At 48.2% G+C, this 18,861-nt stretch overlaps 1 protein-coding gene across 2 annotated transcripts in view; it reads left to right on the top strand.

Moving 5' to 3' along the window:
- Positions 1-18,861, top strand: part of sox6 (SRY-box transcription factor 6) — a 152,675-nt gene that overhangs the window by 118,091 nt on the left and 15,723 nt on the right. For both annotated transcript variants that reach the window (XM_079998340.1, XM_079998341.1), the window contains exons 12-15: positions 4,562-4,711; positions 7,389-7,569; positions 7,827-8,008; positions 18,839-18,861. The exon at positions 18,839-18,861 is cut by the window's right edge and continues 83 nt beyond it. In XM_079998340.1, coding sequence (XP_079854466.1) covers positions 4,562-4,711; positions 7,389-7,569; positions 7,827-8,008; positions 18,839-18,861 — 536 coding nt within the window. The remainder of the gene's footprint in view (positions 1-4,561; positions 4,712-7,388; positions 7,570-7,826; positions 8,009-18,838) is intronic.

The following is an 18,861-nucleotide window of genomic DNA, read 5'->3' as shown; positions in this document are numbered from 1 at the left end:
AAATTGCGCGCGGGCCGCCACATCCTTAAGCTTTACAATATCGGATGTTAAATTGCCTGAGTGGTGACTTTACACTGCAATTACCATCAATCACCTCGGCAATGACATCCCTCCGGGCCCCCGTGATAAACCTGGGACTAGTCTTGGTTCAGACCGCCTCGGAAAAAAAGGGATGAAAGGCGCCGTCGTGCACCCGGCGGTGACAACCGGACCAGATCTCGAGCAGACAAGACATGGGTGAAGGGGGCACTCGGCGTTTTTTTTTCGCGTGCCCGAGCGATAAGGCGGGGAAGGCGTTACAGGCGGGAAAACGAACCCGAAGGGAGGACGAACCCCCCCCCCCCCCCGGCATCATCACCTTTTGCTCAGACGCGCTGTAATGCCCGCGGACTACGGGGCGCGACAAAACCGCCTCCCTTGCTAACAAGTGAGGTGCTTTTGACTTTGAAAGAGAGGGAGAGAAGGAATGAGAGGGAGGGAGGGAGGGAGGATGCTGAAAGGGGAGGAGGATGGAGGTGAGGAGGGGGGAAACAGACACTGCTGTAGAGAGCAGCTGTTTCTGTGTTTACGACGAGAGGTGCCTGGTTCTTTGAAGGTAACCCAGAGCGCTGCGGCAGTGCTAGCTGGCTAATAGGCTGGCTAGGTGAGCAGCTGCATGGAGCCAGCACCCAACACAGGGACAGATGGACGGAGAGAGAGCGGATAATGCAGCGAGCAGCGCTGAATGGCAAGGCCTGGCCCCGGGGGCCCCCGGGCCTTGAGAGGAAGGGAGAGTCGGAGAAGCCGTTCTAGAAGGGCGATGTGTAGAAGGAGAGACAGAGGTAGAGGGAGAGAGTGAGAGAGAGCGAGCGAGCGATCGAGGGAGGGAAGGAGAAGCAGGGCTCGGATGCCAGCAGACAAGACAGATGTTGGGCCATACTGGAAAGCATCGGCACAGTGCACCAGGACGCCATTCTGCGCTCCCGACATCTGGGCCCGGCCCGGGTCAGCCTGCCCGCTCGCCCGGGGCAATGAGCCCGTACAAGCCTTGTGGCAAGCACGGCTGGCGCAGCATCGCCTCTTAAACGCTGCGGTGCAATGGAGCACAATTAATGCCCTCATATCCACCCCAGTGCTCAGCTCCAGTTAGGCAGAGGTGAATGAGACATTGACGGACAGACCAAAGAGCACACACACACACACACACTCACACAAAGAACATTGACAGAGAGGGCGTGAGCAGGATAAATAATGCAAGGCGTCAAGTAAATGGTAAATAGGCGTCGACGGCAAGAGAGCCGGGTCAAAAGAGGTTCATTACTTTTGTTGTTGTTTTTAAACAAACTTGTTTGTTTCCCTCTAATTCTCGCTAATTGATCTGCATGACGGGCCACGGTTGCATATGTTCAATGCACCGTCATTGCTGCGAGCCTGGAAGTTGACAAAATCTGCCACTGTATTCTCCAGCATCTGTTGGCTGCCTTAAGTGATTTATAAAACAAGTTCGAAGAAGCGTTGTTTTGTTTTTCACGTTATAATACCCAAGGCCTCCTAATTTTCCTCTCCAGTCCGTCTTAAATAAAACTCCAGAAAGTGTGATTACGGATAGTGGGTTTTTTTTGTTTTATATAGACGTCGTCACTTGGTGCATGATACGTTGAATGTATAACCGAGGTAATGATACTGTACGGTGCGTCCGAACGGTGATGCTGCCCGTTTGTTACACGTCTTGCCGCTGAGATGTCCAACATCATCAGCAGAGTGTGTAATCTCCGTTTAATGTTGTCGCAGGCAGAAAAGTGAACCACTGCGTTTAACCCCTGACGCCTCCAGAGGGCTTGTTTTTAATTACCAGAGGCTAACAGGATGACCTTGGGCCCGCCGCGCTCATTTGGAATCCATGCTCGCTGAGATGTGCTTCGCTCTGCTGGGAGACAGGGAGAGGGGGAGGGACGGGGTCAGAGAAGAGGGCTCTATGTGTGTGTGTGTCTGTGTGTGTGTGTGTGTGTGTGTGTGTGTGCGCGCGCGCGTGGGTTTTCAATAGATCTTTAACAAATCACACAAAAAGCAAGTCCTCCCTTCAGGCCGTTTACTCTGTATCAACTCTTTCAAACTATTTCCCAGCTCCTGGGTTTTTCATGGACGCGGGCTGTGGCAGCATAGGAGAGCGGAGAACGTTATCACCGCAGAGGTAGAACGAGAGAAGGAGCTGAGAGCTGGGGGGGAAATGGAGCTCCGTCTAGATTTCAGCCTCCTCCTCCTGGTCCCGTCCGGCGCCTCGACTTCCAGTCTGAGCGGCGTTCCACTGCTCCTTCTGCTGCCCCCGTCTGGCCACCGGCCTCAGAGATGGAGGGGGTGGGGGTGTCAAATGCCGGAGTCATCTGGTGAGCGGGAGACAGATGTGTCCCGTCCATCCAGGCAGACCCCGGTCTTCTTTTGAGGTGTTAACATGTCTCCCTTTGCCCCTGATTCCATTTATTGTTCTTCGGGTCCTGGAGGTGGCTCTCGCTCGGTGGAAGCCCCCGTCGCCTTTCACCCCATGGCACTGACCTGCTAATCAGCGCTCACAAAGAGGAGTCTGGCTGCCTTTAATTTGGGACGGAGTTTAATTATGCCCCTTTTTTTCCGGAACAATAAAGTTCTACCCACTCAAGGACAGGGGGATGCCCACAGACATTCCTGTTAACAAACATCTGTCCGGCAGACGCAGCTTCCGCTCCTTAACTGAGTCTTGTTCGTAGCCTGGAGTCAACAGGCGGCAGTCAGCGGAGATTCCTGATCTCTCTTTCACCCGCCCCCCCCCCCACCCCTTTCCTCTTTCTTACCCTCCATCTCTCTCTCTTTTTCAGTCTCCGTCCCAAACAGCGACTTAACTATTAACATTAACTCACCGGCGACTTGTGTGCGGTCCTGAGTCCAATTCTGTCGGAAACAAAAGGCTGTTTGTGAGGGAGGTGGGGGCAGCGCTATCATTGTGGGAACATAATCAGTCTGTCATTTCCGCTGCCCGTGCGCTGTTGTTATCCCCGGGTCCGCTGGAAGAATAGACCCTTTGTGCCGCCGCTTATGTGGCGGCGATAAAGTTTCTCACAGGGGCGCATACGTGTTTATATCTGGAGATACGCGCACGGACACAAAGTGCTGCCGTCCTGTGCTCGTAGTGCGGCGACGGCAGGGCCACTCGTTGGGCCACCGGGGGGGGGGCTAGGTCGCTTTTCTTTTTTTTTTTTTTTTTTTTTCCATCTCGAATAAATGCTAGTCTGTATGCGACCAGGTCCGACCAGGAAATGAGACGGGGCCCACACTGATTGGCCGTAGGAACAGAAATTAGATTCCCCCCGACAGCACTGTCTGATCGAATAACGCAGTAAAACCAGAAAGGTTTTACCCAGTTTGAGGACGGCGAGGCGGTGGTTTCTGTCGGGTGGGAGGTGGGTGGTGCTATCTGTCTGATGAAGAGCGGTCCAGGGGTGCAGACGGAGTACCACTGTGTCTCCAAAGAGGTGTAGTTACAGGCGGTAGCTCTATTTGAGAGACCCCTGCCGCAGCAGGAGAGAAAAGACAATTTCACCACATACCCGGCGGCCAATCAGCATTGACCCCAAGGCGGAGGGTCAGAACTCTGCTGAGCTCTGGAAGAAGAACACTCGCAAATAAGCATTACATTTAATAAGTTTCCCCCTTGTTCAAAATCTCAACATTTAGTTCAACCGAGGAAAATGTAAATGATGAATCACTTCATCCAAAAATAGGATCCAGCAGCACAATTAGCAGGATGTGTGGCTCACCGGAGATTATTTTAATGCTTTCAAATCCGTATCAATATCATTAACGGCTCCTTAGATTCAGGCCAGCGGTAGGAACGGCGGCGGTATGGATGGAGGTTCCAGGGCTCCGCCCCGTCACGGGGATAAGTGTCACTGGAAATCGCGCCGGCCGTTCAAAACCGCAGGTTCGAATCCCAACTTGAGCCGACGCCAAGAAAAACAAGCGCACTGACATCAGTATTCTACGCGCAGGTTCCTAAGCTTTAATAATGCCTGTGTTTAGTGTGCCCTGTGATGGGCGTCCAACTGAGGTTGGGTTTTCTAACATTGTGGGTTTTACCGAGCAAACGGGCCGTCTCACGTGGCCACGGGGAGACGAATCACAGGCCGGCGACTTCAATAGGAAACTGTGGATCCAGAGAAATGAGAGATCTTTGCTAACACACTTGCATTCAGTCTGCAAACTTTTCTCTGTGATGAGTGGAAAATAGGAGCTCCGAGTGTCTTGAATGAAAGCCATCTCTGTGTGGTTTCAGAGACTGCTGTCTCTCTCTGGGTTCAGCCTTTGAAATACAGTTAAGACCTTTGATGGAGGTTCTCTGCCAGCTTCATGGAAAGAGAGGAAAGACGTAAAGGAGAGAGAGAGAAGGAGAGGGAGATGAAGGCAAACAGAGAGGCGAGGAGAGAGAGAGTTTCAGAGAGAGAGAGAGAGAGAGAGAGAGAGAGAGAGCGGGGGGAAAAGAGAGAATATAAAACTTTGAATGTTTGCTGGCTTTGGATGTTAACGCCTTGTGGGTTTCTCCACCTCCCAACAGCAACTGTACGCCGCCCAGCTCGCCAACATGCAGGTCTCTCCCGGAGCCAAGATGCCCCTGCTCCCCCAGCCCCCCAACGCCAGCGGGCCCATCTCTCCCTCCTCTCTGAAGAACGACAGGAGATCCTCCAGCCCTGTCACTCAAGTCAAGGTACGGCCCCTTACTTTCTCCACCCCCCCGGCACCCTCCACCCCTTCTCCACGGACAGAGCCCTTGAGTGGTACTTGACCTAGTCTACACACTGCTGTCAAAATACACTAGCAATCAGCATTTGTCCTCACTGTTTCATTCTTACAGTAGGGCATTGCTGAGCCCATCCAGCATGCCATCATCAATCTGGGGGCTTTTAACAAGACCTCTTTCTCTCTCTCGCTCGCTCTCTCGCGCTCTCTCTCTCTCTCTCTCTCTCGCTCTCTCGCGCTCTCTCTCTCTCTCTCTCTCTCTCCCTCTCTCTCTTTTTCTCTCTCTCTCTCTCTCTCTCTCTCTCTCTCTCTCTCTCTCTCTCTCTCTCTCTCGCTCTCTCTGTCTAACTCAAAAAACAGAACTGTGTGGACATGGTTGCTATGGTTCTGAGTGCTCCGAGCGAGCAATTTGAGGAGCACATGGTTTCTGATCACAAAGAAAGCCATTTTTTTTCAGACTGTATTTATTATTATAATTATTTTTTTTAACTGGAATGAAACAGAACCATTCGGACGTAAATTTGAACAGTGGGATGCAAATGCAGGAAAACAAACAAACAAACAAAAAAAAAAACGTGATTTTATTTTATTATTTTTGTCTTGTAGATCAACCGAATACAGCGGGTATTTTATGCTCCTGTATGGCCTGGATGCACTAGATCCCCACACAGATCATAGGGCGTATATATCATCCCCACTGACGAAGGCTATAATCAGAAGCATACACCCATTTGGAAAAGTTTAACTTAATAACATCACAATGGACATAAATCATGTCATTAAACGCAAGGGCAGCACTTTGGTTGTTCCTGCAGGAGCCCCTTCATCTTTTTATCTCTCTCTCTCTCTCTCTCTCTCTCTCTCTCACTCTCTCTCTCTCTCTCTTTTCTCTCTCTCTCTCTCTCACTCTCTCATACGCACACACACACACACACACACACACACACACGCACACAGACTATGGCCCTCAGGCTGCTTACCCCAAGGATTTCCAAAGGTTGTCATCAGAATGACCCAACACTTCTTTACCTTCCTCCCTTCACCAGACGAGGCTCGTTTTTTGGAATGCAACTTAAATCTTGTTGTCATTATTTCGCAAAAAACCTCTCTAAATACTACAATAATTGGAATAATTAAACCTATATTGAAAGTAAACATATCTTGGCAATCCAGACAGCTTTGCTATTTCTATTGGCACAGTGGTAACAGGCCTTGGGGCAGTTGACTTGGAAGCCATATGTTTGTACAAGGAGAGTTTGGCTGTCAAAGATACCGTTTTACGACCAATTCCTTTCCGAGACTATTTTCGGATTTTCAAGAAGAGCATTAAACATTAAACTTGTAGTGTAAACTATCGACAGAAATTGGGCAGTGTTTGGTTGTTTCAACGCTGCCAAATATCTTGTTTTAATCTTCTATTATTCAGCTATAAATGCTATATTAGGACAAATTGAGGTGGACATTTTAATAGGAGATGAAGGGCAAATCTGTATTCTAGGTTTGTTATATTGTCTTAATATGAGGAAATAACACATTTATTACATTTACGCATTTATTTCATCAATCAAAATGATGATATTAAACCCAATCAATTATAGTCTCAATGTGAGTTTTATCAGCGTCTTCCTATTGCCTAAACTGGCGTTGTGAAACAGATGATGAACGCACGTGCAAAAAAATAATAAATAAATATATATATTTTAAATCAGCATATACAGCAGCGCTTAATGAAGTCGACATAACTAGTGCTACGTGGCTCGGCGAGCAAATGAGCGACGGTGCCGTCCAGCGATGCGTGCGTAATCCCTCCGGCGGCACCCGCTCACGTCGCAGGTTCCTCCAGATAAACAATGTTCGGTCTCCGTGGTGGAGCCGCTGAGCGCAGCACCCCGGAGAACCCGGCTCAACCCTCATCATCTTCAATAACACCCCGACAACACATCAGACCCAAACCAATCTTAGATGTTTTTTATTTCTTTTTTTTTTTCCTTTTCACTTTTTCTTATCGCATTATAAATCCGAGAAATATCCGTCATGCGAAGCGAATAACAAAAAGCAAGTACGCAGAAACGAGGAAGGAAATTAGAAAACAAGCTAATGAAGGGGATAATGAAAGTCGACAGCTGATGAATGAAACAGCTGTGTTTGATCACGGCGTTGGGGCTGTTATCTGGTCGTTATTTATTCTCCCGACCGGAGTGCTGCGGCGGCGGAGAAGGAGGAGGAGGAGGAGGAGGAGGAGGAGAGGGAGAACAGATGAAGATGTACAGAGAGAGAGAGAGAGAGAGAGAGAGAGAGAGAGAGAGAGAGAGGCAGAATCTGCTTTAATTAGTGCAAACAAAGGCACTGGGCAACTGCGAGGAAGATGGTGATGGCACGGTGCCTACAGGACAGATGAGGAGAGGAGAGAGGGAAGAAAGAGAGGGCGAGACGAGGGGAGAAGAGGACACCGGGGGGGTGAGACAGAGAGGAAGTGTGAGTAAGGGACAGGGCGGCTGCAATTAAGCAGCAGCAGAGCACGGCGGTCTGGTAAGGCAGGAGGACGGGGGTGGGATGGGGTGAGATGGGGGTGGGATGGGGGTCGGATGGGGTTTTCACATCTCCCTCTTCTCATTCTCATTGTGATTCTTCTGATTCTCACGTAGGAGGAGGGAACGCAGCCCCTCAACCTCTCCTCCCGGCCCAAGACCACGGACCTGGTCAAGTCCCCCACCTCCCCCACGCAGAACCTGTTCGGCGGCAGCAAAAGCAGCCCCAACAGCATGATGGGTAAAGGAGGCATCCCCAGCCCCCTGGGAGGAGGCCTGGGCCGGGGGTCCTCTCTGGGTAAGAGCTGCTCCTCCCTTGCGCTTTTTGAAAAGCACCAGTACCACAAATGGACACAAAAAAACACATCTCCCCACACACACACACACACACACACACACACACACACACACACACACACACACACACACACACACACACTATTATCTTCCTGTACTCTTCTAGCAGGCTATTTTACTATCTATTCTAACCTCTGCTCTGTCTGTTTCTATGTGTGTGTGTGTGTGTGTGTGTGTGTTCCCTGGGGGAACATCCAGACATCCTGTCCAGCCTAAACTCCACAGCGTTATTTGGCGACCAGGACGCAGTGATGAAGGCCATCCAGGAGGCCAGGAAGATGCGGGAGCAGATGCAGCGGGAGCAGCTCCACCACCAGCAGGGCATGGAGGCCAAGCTGTCCGCCCTCACCTCCATGGGCTTGGCCAACTGCAGAGACAAGGTGCGGGGAAATCAATACCAGATCGAAGGGAGGAAAAACACAGCCACACACGATTCCTTTCGTTCCCAAAGCGTGATTTCACGGTTTAATTTTGTGAGCGAGGGTGTTCCATTTCGATCAAGTAACGTCCGTCAGTCAACACATTGATTAATCAAATTATTAAGGAATACAATTTTGGAATGAACGTTAAAAAAAACAAAACAGTGGTCTGGCATTTTCTCTTCATCCCCATCACCGTACTTGAAGGAATTGGAGTGGGGTATTCTCAGTCTGGATATCAGTCTGCACGACGCATCGAGCAAACCCCCCCCCCAAGAAAAATGTCCAAAAAACACACTTTCTACCGCACAGACTGTTGTTGCTTTTAGTTTTCTATTGAAGTTGGGCTTAAATCAAACTAGTAAAGAAACTGGAACACAGCAGTTTAGATATAGAAGCAAAAGCGTTAAGACTAATATTTCTCTTTTATCCCCACCCAGGGTGTTGCTATTGATTGACACTGGCATCACGACGTGTAGCCGTATTTGTGCATGTGTGTGTGTGTGTGTGTGTGTGTGTGTGTGTGTGGGTGCATGTTTGGAGGGCTCGGTGTTGGTGTTGATATTGGTGTGAGGGCCATGACAGGCCATGGCATTGCCCGGTGTGGGTAAAGAACACTCTGAAGTCTGCCCAATTAAAGCCGACTCACGGCCCCTCTCCGTCCCCCGACATGGGACGGGGGGCCACTTTGTACCGGGAGCACACACTCCCAGGGATTCCCTTTAAAAATATCTTCAATCGATGAGTCAATCAAGGAGAGAAAAAAGCTGTCCTCCTCCCTTTCGGTTTGATGCCGTGTTGCCAGTTGGCTGCGAGACGCAGGCAGGATCTGGGAGCAGGGCTCATGAATATTTGAGCACCTGACACTTTCAACCAACAGTCTCAACTAGGTCAATGTATATGTAAAAAAGTCAATGAATATCTATTTTGATTTGCCTCTAATTTGGGGTGTTTGGGGTGAGATCACTTGTCTGCGCAGGTGGCAATCATATCTGTCTCACCCCCGCTGAGCTGCAAGCAAATACATGGGTGAGGCCCATGAGAAAAAAAACAACACAAAAAACCCCAAAGAAAAGATGATTTTCAATTTCTCTGTTCATAGAAAATGACTGGAACTGAGGAATGGAAAAACAATTACGGCATGTTTTTGTTTTTTTCCCTACTTTCCTTCATTTTCGATAATGGATATGGCGGAGAAAACTCAATCATAATCATGTAAATAAGCAACAATGTCACAAAGAAACTTAATTTCCGCGTTCCTTTGTTTCATTTCTCGCTAAGTGGACCGGCAGCCGATAGAGATTTTCGCAGCAGAGTGTAAGGCTGGTAAATGGTCCGTGTTTTCACTCTGTCACCATCTTTGGGTGGAGGGGTGAAGTGGGTGGGGGCACCTTCTTCTCCACCTTTCCTATGCTGGAGCTGTAAGAATATCCGCTGCACAGCATAATATGTGGGACGTAAACAGCGTCTGGGAGGGAGAGAGCCTTTCCAACAGGCCACACTGTTCCCAGCAGGTAGAGCTTAACGCCCCCGCCCCCCTTCTGTTCCGCTCAGTTTTGACTCCCCCAAATTGTTGACTTGTCTGCCTCAGCCTTGTGTTTAAACCACCAGCCATCTGAGGTGAGGGGAGTTGTTTTTTAGTTGTTTCTTTGTCCTTGGGCCCCGACGCAGTCAATCACTACTCACCTCACGTTGCCCTCTCGCATTCCTGGAAAGGAGCGTGTAGGTGAGAGAGGGAGAGAGAGAGAGAGAGAGAGAGAGAGAGAGAGAGAGAGAGAGAGAGAGAGAGATGTTGTCTTAATGTGTCCTAACAATAGGTTCACAGCATCACACAGATACACAACAAATAATAATTAGGGGAACGACCAGATTAGGAATATGAGCCACTGAGCTTTTTGGTATTTGCCGTTGGCAACCGTACACACCAGAGACTACTTCCTTCTTTTGAGAAGTTAGGCAGTCCCCACTTTACACATCTGCGCGCGCGCGCGCGTGTGTGTGTGTGTGTGTGTGTGTGTGTGTGTGTGTGTGTGTGTGTGTGTGTGTGTGTGTGTGTGAAATATGTATCTCAATTGGCTCCAAATAAACCAACGGAAATTAGTAATTCAATACCAATACTTGCAAAAAAAATTTGGGGAATTTTGTGCCATTTCCAGCCGAACCAGATGCAACATTTTTTCCTTCTTTTCTTCTTTTTGACTATATTCAATACCTCCCTACCACTCGCATATGAGATATTCTTCTCAGTTCTGTATTTCTATTGTGTTCAGTCCCCCCCCCCCCCACCCCCACCCCCGCACCCCCCGCCTAATGCTGCAATACTGAGACCTCTAATTCACCAGGAGAGTGTCACAGAGAGAGAGAGAGAGAGAGAGAGAGAGAGAGAGAGAGAGAGTGTGTGTTCTTGACGATCCAAGACAAGGAAGGGTCTACGGAGGTTTGACTGCGCCGGATAAAAGCTTTCACTTTGGTCAGTTTCAGAATATTAATATTTCATCCTGCCGCCTCACCTGACATAAATATGGTCCGGTCCTTTAATACCCCCCGCCCCCCCCTCTCTCCCCAGTCTCTTGTTTGGAAGTTTATCATAGTGAGAGCTTGCATACGGATGGAAGGGGGGGGGGGGTCTGAAAAGGTAACATCAGTGGGATTAAGGAAAGGTTAAAATCATCTAGTGTGGCCGTTAGAGGGGGATATTAAATATTGATTTATCCCGGTGTAACGACCGGTCAGGAGGAGTGGGTCTAAGTGCTGCTCATAGAGGGATCAATTCATCTTTTAATACAACGGGGGTCTGAAGAGTACAATGCTGCCGTCCGCAACCTCCCCTCAATCTCTCTCTCTCTCTCTCTCTCTCTCTCCCCTGCCCCCCCCCCCCCTTTTCCCATATCCGTGTCCTCATCTCGGACATAAGAGGTACAGTAGAAGAGAGAGAGGTCCCACGCTATACAACGCCTAAACAAAGCAACATATGAAATATTCATAATATCCGAGAGCATCTCTTCTCGCTTCATCTTTGCTTCTCTATTTGACTGTTTGTTTTTTTGTTTTTTTTTATTAGTGCCAGCCCACTAGTACAATAAAAACCTTTTTCCCCAACTCCCGCTCACAATTTACCTGTTTGAAATATTTATTTATCGAAAGGTATTATTGTCTGCAGAGGGCAATTACTATGTTCTATTATTTACCATCTCCCCCTCCTCCTCATCCAGTGGAAGCTTTTATCTTAAAAAACGAGCCGGATCGCCTACAGTCAAAGGCATCACCATCCATTTGTAACTTACAAATTGTTTCCTGCGATTGTGTAGCCGCGGCTAAAACTGGAACACGCCAACGTCCCAACGCGCCATCGTCATACACTACGTATGGACTGAATAGACATCTATAAGACAAGCAGGGGGGGACAAAAAAAACCTTTTAAATAAAGATATTTTTAAAATATACACCGTAAGCATGTGTTTCCCTTGGCCCTGGCGCCGATAGTGATGCCCCTGGAGGTCGTTCCCCGAGATAAAATATATTCCTGTGCTGACATGTCCCAAACTGGAATCAAAGGGTGAAAGGCCAGTGTATTAACCTATTGAACCGCCCCCTCCCCTACTCGGTATTGATGAGTGGAATCGTCCATCTCCGCGGCCTCTTAAATATTCAAATGGAGGTTGTGGCGCCCGCCTCGAGAAAGTCCTGACTCCTAACCTATTGGTCGTCGTAGTTACACTGCTTACCCTTGTATGTGTGTGCATGTATGTGTGTGTGTGTGTGTGTGTGTGTGTGTGTGTGGGTGCGTGTGTGCGTGTGTGTGCACATGTGCGTGTGTATGTTTGGGATGCCGGGCCCCACTATTCAGGCAAAGCCCTCACAAAGACTTTGAATATAATCTTGTCTGGTCTGCAGCCCCTGCAAGCAATTTTCTGCTCCTTTTTCGACTCCTGTCTTGGAAATTGCAAACCCAGGCGTTTTGGCTGCAACTGTAAATCCCTGGCATACAAGGGTTTGCCCGTCCAAATTAGATTACCCACCCCCCATCAGACACCCGCCGCCCCAAACCACGCACCCAGACGCAGGCCGCGGCCAGCAAGTGTTATTGTGGAGATTGCTTACATTAATGCTTTGTCCAATTGTTCACGTCGGCCAAAGAATAAAATAAATAGACAATAATTCAAGATAAAAGCGTGTGTGGGGGGTTGGGGGGATTCCGTCCCAGGGCAGATCTTTTTCTCTCCTCATCAGAGTCACCGCATCTTTGTCAGGGTTCATTTGGCCGACTTTCCTCCATTATTTTTCTACTGTTTTCTTTTCGAATGGGGGTGGGGGATTTTTTGGCAGGCGTAAGCTTTCTGAGAAGTGTTTCTGGCTGCGGTGACTGAGATATGTGCTGCCGAGCTCGCTGCAGGAACCAGACTACAAAGGCCAGCGGAGACCCGAGGATCGGCCACAAAGGGCCATTTATGTGCGCTAGCAGCAGACACGTACAGCTACCACAGGTCAAGGGATAAGGTCCAAAATATTAAAGGGGCTCCTGGTGATTACTCTTAATACACTGCGTTTTGAAAGCAGGAGTGTCTGATGGAGTAGGACGTTTGAGCTCCACTCAACAGCTCCTGGAGGACTCATTGAAGAAGCCTGGGGGTCACTGAGAGCCCAAAACCCATGAAAATACATCATCTCCACACAAATGATCTCAAAACAGTGTGGAGGGAGAAGAAAAGAAGGGGGGGAAAAAAACAAAACAAAGTTCTCCCACAGAAAGAGCACACGGTGAAGGTGAATACGTAAAAGACATCCTTTTTACAATTCAGTTTGAAGGCTCAGAAGGGTGGTCTAGACACGTTGTCCAAAGCGGGCGGAGCTCATTTATCACTTCATTAATTAACTTAATCATGCATTTCTCCGTGGGATTTTTCAATCCTATTATTTTTCTCAGATTTAAAGAAATTAGGTGTTTTTGGGGCCAGAATAGAATAGCCCCAAGTTATTGTTGGTACGTACGTGAAGGGGGGAGATCCTGGTCGAAAAGAAAGCAAAATGTCTGCTTGAAAGGAGCTGCGGGCTCACCACACCGCTGGATGTACTTAGCATTTAAACGGTTCAGAACTACCAACTACTGTAAAAAGCTGCAGACCTATAAATAACACGGCAATTGGTTACAATAAAAACACAAAGCGGATGAGGAGCCGAGCAGAGCAGGGAGGTCAGTTTATTTTATAAGAGCATTTTCAAATGAGTTTAAATTTTAGTTTAATCACCTTAAAAGTTTTGGCTCGTGGACATACTGTATCTATACATACACAAAGCCTCAGGCTGTGGTCAGAGAGCCACGGCCTTCATCTGACAGGTGTGTGCCCCATTCAGCGCAATGGCAGAAAATTAAATACTGTAATACCGTTTTTACACCAAAAGTAGCGCGTATATGCGGGTTTTTTGAACGCGGGTAAACCCGCTAGAAATAGGCGACTCCTTTCCTATTGCCAGAAGACAAGTATGCCTTTTTTTCTTTTTTTCCCCCCGGTGTGTCGGTGAAGTCACGAACGTGCCGGAAAAGGGGCGCGTCGTGTTTCCAGTGTGATTGGGAAAAAGAACGGTAGAAAGCAGCGCGTTGCCGGAGAGCCGGCTGCTGAGTAGGCCGCCTCCCTGCGCATCGGGCCTGGTCCTTCGGTGGCGGGGAGCGGAGACGCTCCTCCGGTTCGGAGGCCGGCTTGGGGAGGTGCTGGGGTGGCTCAGAGCACAGCGGGGACCGTCGCCAGGCGGGCACATAGCGGTCCCCACGGAGGGGTCCCCCCACTCAAAACATGTCATGAGCCAAAATCAATAACTTCTGATTTTGGATTTTGGATTCCAAATCGAATATGAAATGATCGAATGAAACACGGATATTCCCGTCTTCTGTTGCGCCGGAAAAGGGCCGAAAATGAGTGTGTCTACCCAGGTGTCATGTTTCCATTACTACCAATGGCAGCTGAAGCCGATAAATACCCGTGACTACTGCAGAGGCATTTGTCCCGGGAATGAATGCCGATTGTAGCCTTTCCCACTAAGGAAAGAAGCCAGATGTTAGCGGGTGTTAGTGAGTTTTTTGTTAGTGGATTTTCTGTTCAGTGGAAAAGCTTAAGTTAGAGAAATGCAGTTGTTTAATGTTCCTGTTGTTTTTATAAGGAATATAGTAAGACAAACAAGCAGCTAGTAAAGTAAAGACCATCCCAGCTTGCAGAATGAACTGCATTCATTTTCTATTAAAAATAAAATATAACCAGACAAAAATATAAATCGCCCATACAACTCCAAGCTTAAGTGTTGAGTGCAGTTTGTCACTTTCAGGTCTGAGCAGGTGCACCTGGGCGAGGAGAAAATATTAACTACCTTAAAGGTTTTCAGCACCTGTCAAATTACTACCTGCTGCATTTAGCTTTATTCACTTTTTTTTTTATAGCAAAGAGCAATGAAGTGATTCTCTTGGCCTTTCACAAGATAAAGACATATATGATTGCTACTCCAGCACTTCAGCGATCGAGAGTCTCCCTGCTGCTATAGATGCAGAATCATGATATGCATTTAAGCTGCATAATGGCTTATTTCTCAACCCCTAAGTCTATAAGTCCACGCTGATTTGCAGTGCACTCCACGTATAGATGGGCACATAGTGTTCCTATAACCAACGGCTTTTATGAAGGCCCAGAGTAAAAAACGGTGTTGTGGTCAAGACCGTCCAAGGCGAGACCGAGTCTTTTGGGGGGGGTCAAACTCAAACAAATCAGAGACAGAATCAAATCAAGGTCGAAGTTTAACGTCAAGTCAAGTCCTAGGACCTTTGTGTCCTCCCACCTAGGCCTCAAGGTGAGGGGGTGGGGGCTTTAACTCGAGTGAAGGCCAACTATCAAGAAGGAAGTCCACTTCCAATTCAATAGTGTGAACTTCTCATCTATCTGTATTTTCTTTTGTGGCAAGAGATAAATAAAAAATATATATAAATAATACATGGAATCAATCAATATTTTGAGTCTCGCACTATCCAAGACCAAGCCCAGTCCAAGTCAATGTGTCTGTCATGTCTTTAAAACGGAGGATTCGAGCTCTCCAGCCCTAATAAAAGAGTGTCAGGCTCTTTTATTGAGCGGTGTGATGTGTAAATACAGGGCAGGATTGGGCACAATGCGCGGGGGCCGTGCGCCGCCCTCCACCACCCTCCTCCACCCTCCTCCGCCCTCCTCCATCCCAGAATACACATCAGCCTGCGGGCAGCGCAGCCGGCCTCCGGCACATGTTCTGCGGCCGGGCAGATTAAAGCTCTCTTTACAGCGCTGACACAGGCTGTGGGGTTTGGGTTCGGGTTCCTCGCACAAATAAAGTTCCACAGACGCTGCCATCCATTCTTCCCTCTCTCTCTCCCCCTCTCTCTCTCTCTCTCTCTGTCTCTCCCTCTCTCTCTCTCCCTCTCTCTCAGCCAAGAGCGACTGAATGAAATGCATCTGTACCGAACTTTGGAGACAAAGACGAGCGCGGGCGCAGGGCAGATGAAATTATTGCGGGTGGCATTTTTCCACTACAGCTTGGAGAGGGAGCCGCTGTAATTTAAAAAAAGTTTTGTGGGATGGAGGGCGGCATGCTGAAGTCATTTGAGGGAGAGAGCCGCCGCCTGCCAGCCATCTTTTGGTCAGAAAAGGGTGGGGAACAATATGTACCATTACATCTTTTGTGTCCTCTCTCTTTATCTCGCTCTTCAGCCATCACTGCTTGTTTTGTTTTTTTTCTCCCGTCTTTATTATTTCCCCACCAGCTTTGTTTTCCACTCACTTTTCATGGATATTACCCGGTAGCCGTTGCTCCTGAATCGACCCTTCCTCTATGGCTTCCATACGTTGATACCCCCCTCCACCCATCCATCCGTCCGTCCGCCCCCACCCCCACCCATCCCCACACACTGTACGTCCTTTGCTACTCTTCTGGTTCGGAGCGATCAGTAAAAATTTAATGAGACTATAAAATAATAAAAGTGTCATTAATTTATCACGGCACTTGATGCGTTGGCAGTAAAGCAGCATTAGTTCGCTTGGACATCTTCACGCCTCTAAAACAAAAAAAAAAAAAAAGCCCCGATGTTGCGCGCGTAATTTACGGCCGTAAAAATCAGCCGCAATACTAATTCCCGAGACATAAATTACGGAAATTATAACCAATAAGTATATTAAATTCAGTATATAAAATAAATGAAAATGTGCGGTAGCATACTGCGCTAGATAGTATAAGGTTGATTAGCATAACTTAACACAAGGTAAGGGATATTAACAAAGACATTTACGAGGTCTAAGTAGGTTTAATGCTTGCACATATTTATGCAAACCTTTTCTAAATCACCCCGGCGAGTAAATTTGCAAGATCATACTCCCCCCTCCTCTCCCACACACACACACACACACACACGCACGCACACACACATGCACACATACACTTGGTTTTTACTTACTTTACTGAAGAAAGCTCAGACAAACTTACGGGCTCCCAGCTGTGACGCTCAGCGATCATTTAACTTTTGCACGGTGGAGACAGAAGTTTATTAATAAAACTCAGTGACGGATGGCGCCACTTCCCTCAGCTTTCAGCCCAACACCATGCTTAACGATCATGAGTTTATAAAAGGACTTGATTGATCAAAAAGGGACCGGCGAGGCATGGGGGGGGGGGAGGGTCGGGTGGGGGCGCGCGCCAGATTTATTACACCGTGTGCGTCTCCTCTTCCTGGTTGGACTGGTGTCCAAGCGGCGTCTGAAGGAGCCGCGCGGCTGCCCGTACAGCTAATCGCACATCAGTCACGTTGTCATCGGGCTGCTTGCTTTTTTCATTAAGTGCAATAATGCGGCCGGGTGATGAATACAGTGGTGCAGTGTGTGTGTGTGTGTGTGTGTGTGGCTTCACGCAGAGCATGACTCCCAGAGAGGCTCCGCACTCCATCTCCTCTTTACAAAGTGTCCTCTGGCCCAGCGGGGACCAGCCGCATATGTCATAATTAGAAAACACTTAAGTAAGCAAAGGGCCGTCACACGGACAGGCTCTAATCACAGGCCATAAGCAGGTAGTGGCTAATTGTATATCAGACTCACTCAGCCGCCCGTAAATAATGACCGCTCCTTGTGTGATGGAAAATTGCTGCACTCTTTTTTGCCTCTCGGGGTTTCTCTCTCGCTTCGCCTTCAAAGAAAGTAGTTGTTGAATAAATAAAGGAAATCACATCATGAGGCAAATCAAAATAATATGAAAGGGCTCGAATGAACAACTGTCATCCTTTATCTTAGCACATTTTCTTTCAGGCTGCAAAAATAAATAAATAAAACAATAACAGAAGAGCTGCAGAAATACATTTTTCATGGTTTTTTTTTCCCCACGTTAAAAAAAAAGTAAATAAAAAAGTTGTTTATTAGAAGTATCTTAAAAAGGGGGAAAAAAAACAACCCTCATATTTTCTCAATAGTAGAACATTATTTCCCTTTGAAACAAAAAAGAAAAGAAAAACATGCATTCACTCCCATGTAGGGAAAAGTGAAAAAAAAAAAAAACTAAACGGTGAATGTGGCGCGGAGAACAGTAGGGCTGAAAGATTAATGTGAGCGGCGGTGTCGGTGTCGGTGTGTGTGACAGGGGAGCTGTTAGCATTGTGTTGGGAATCCACCTGAGTGGGTGTGTGTGTGTGTGTGTGTGTGTGTGTGTGTGTGTGTGTGTGTGTGTGTGTGTGTGTGTGTGTGTGTGTGTGTGCGCGAGTGAGATCCGCCGGCTCAGGAAAAGAAAGAGACACAGAAACAAAGCAAAGAAAAGAGCAGGAGGAGAGGTCGGGTCAAGCAGGGCACCTTGGGCGCAGATTGAACGCTCACCCTGGGAGTAAAACAAATGCTCGGCGCTGAATGGCGGCGACGTGGCTGCTTTTAGTGTCGTCCCGGCGAAAAAAAAACCTGGGGGTGGGAGATTATTTGTATCATGCGGAGTCAAAGTGTCCATCTCCCACTCGATTCTTTAGAGAGGAAGACAGCCCTGCGCTAATGCCTTCTGTATTCACCCAGGAACTGGGTCATCTAACAATGGAGCCGGTAGCAGTCGGCACTCTCCCCCTGCATAATACATTAAGTGTAATGTGCGGCAACTATTCAGAGGCCCCCCGAAAGCTGTTATTTTATTCTGTAAATGCACACGGACATGACATTTAATATTGTTGCCGCACGGTGAATGACAGGGTTTCATTGTGCGTCAAGTACAACATGATGCCAAGTTTAATCTGAGCATAAAGCGACACGACAAAAGGGAAAACACGGTGTGTTCTCCAAAGCATGAACTCTGAATAAATGATGGGCGCCGAGCTCCGGGCGCCGCCGACTGCAGCGGAGGGACGGAGGCAGAAGATTACAGAGGGAAAATCTGAGCGCTGGAAAGAGGGCCGCGGCCCCCATTGTGTGCTCAGGATCACAGAGTATTCCTCTGTAAAAAAAAAAAAAAAAAAAAAATCTATTTACGGCACCCCCTGGCCCTCACTGTCTCCCCGCCTCCTGGGATCCATTATAGTGGCCGCTGAATGCGGAGGCGAGAAAGGGGAGAGAAAGCCGCGTCTCGCTCGCGTCAAAAGAGAAGTTCTTCAAAAGAAGCGACGCGTCGAAAATAAAACCCCCCTTTTTTTTTTTCCCCCGTCGACGGCTTACTGAGATTTGCGATAGATTTGTGTTAACCAGGTATGTTTACCGTTCCGCTACCGTAAAACGGCGAACGCGGAGTTTGTTTCCGTACCTGACTTTCTTTTTCCGCCTCCACCCCCCGCAGGAAAGAGCGCATTTCGAGAGCCT

The sequence above is a fragment of the Zeus faber genome, assembly GCF_960531495.2.
Source record: "Zeus faber genome assembly, chromosome: 3".
Lineage (NCBI taxonomy): Eukaryota > Metazoa > Chordata > Actinopteri > Zeiformes > Zeidae > Zeus > Zeus faber.
Note: the sequence above shows the minus strand (reverse complement) of the source record. Positions and strands in the feature narration are given on the sequence as shown.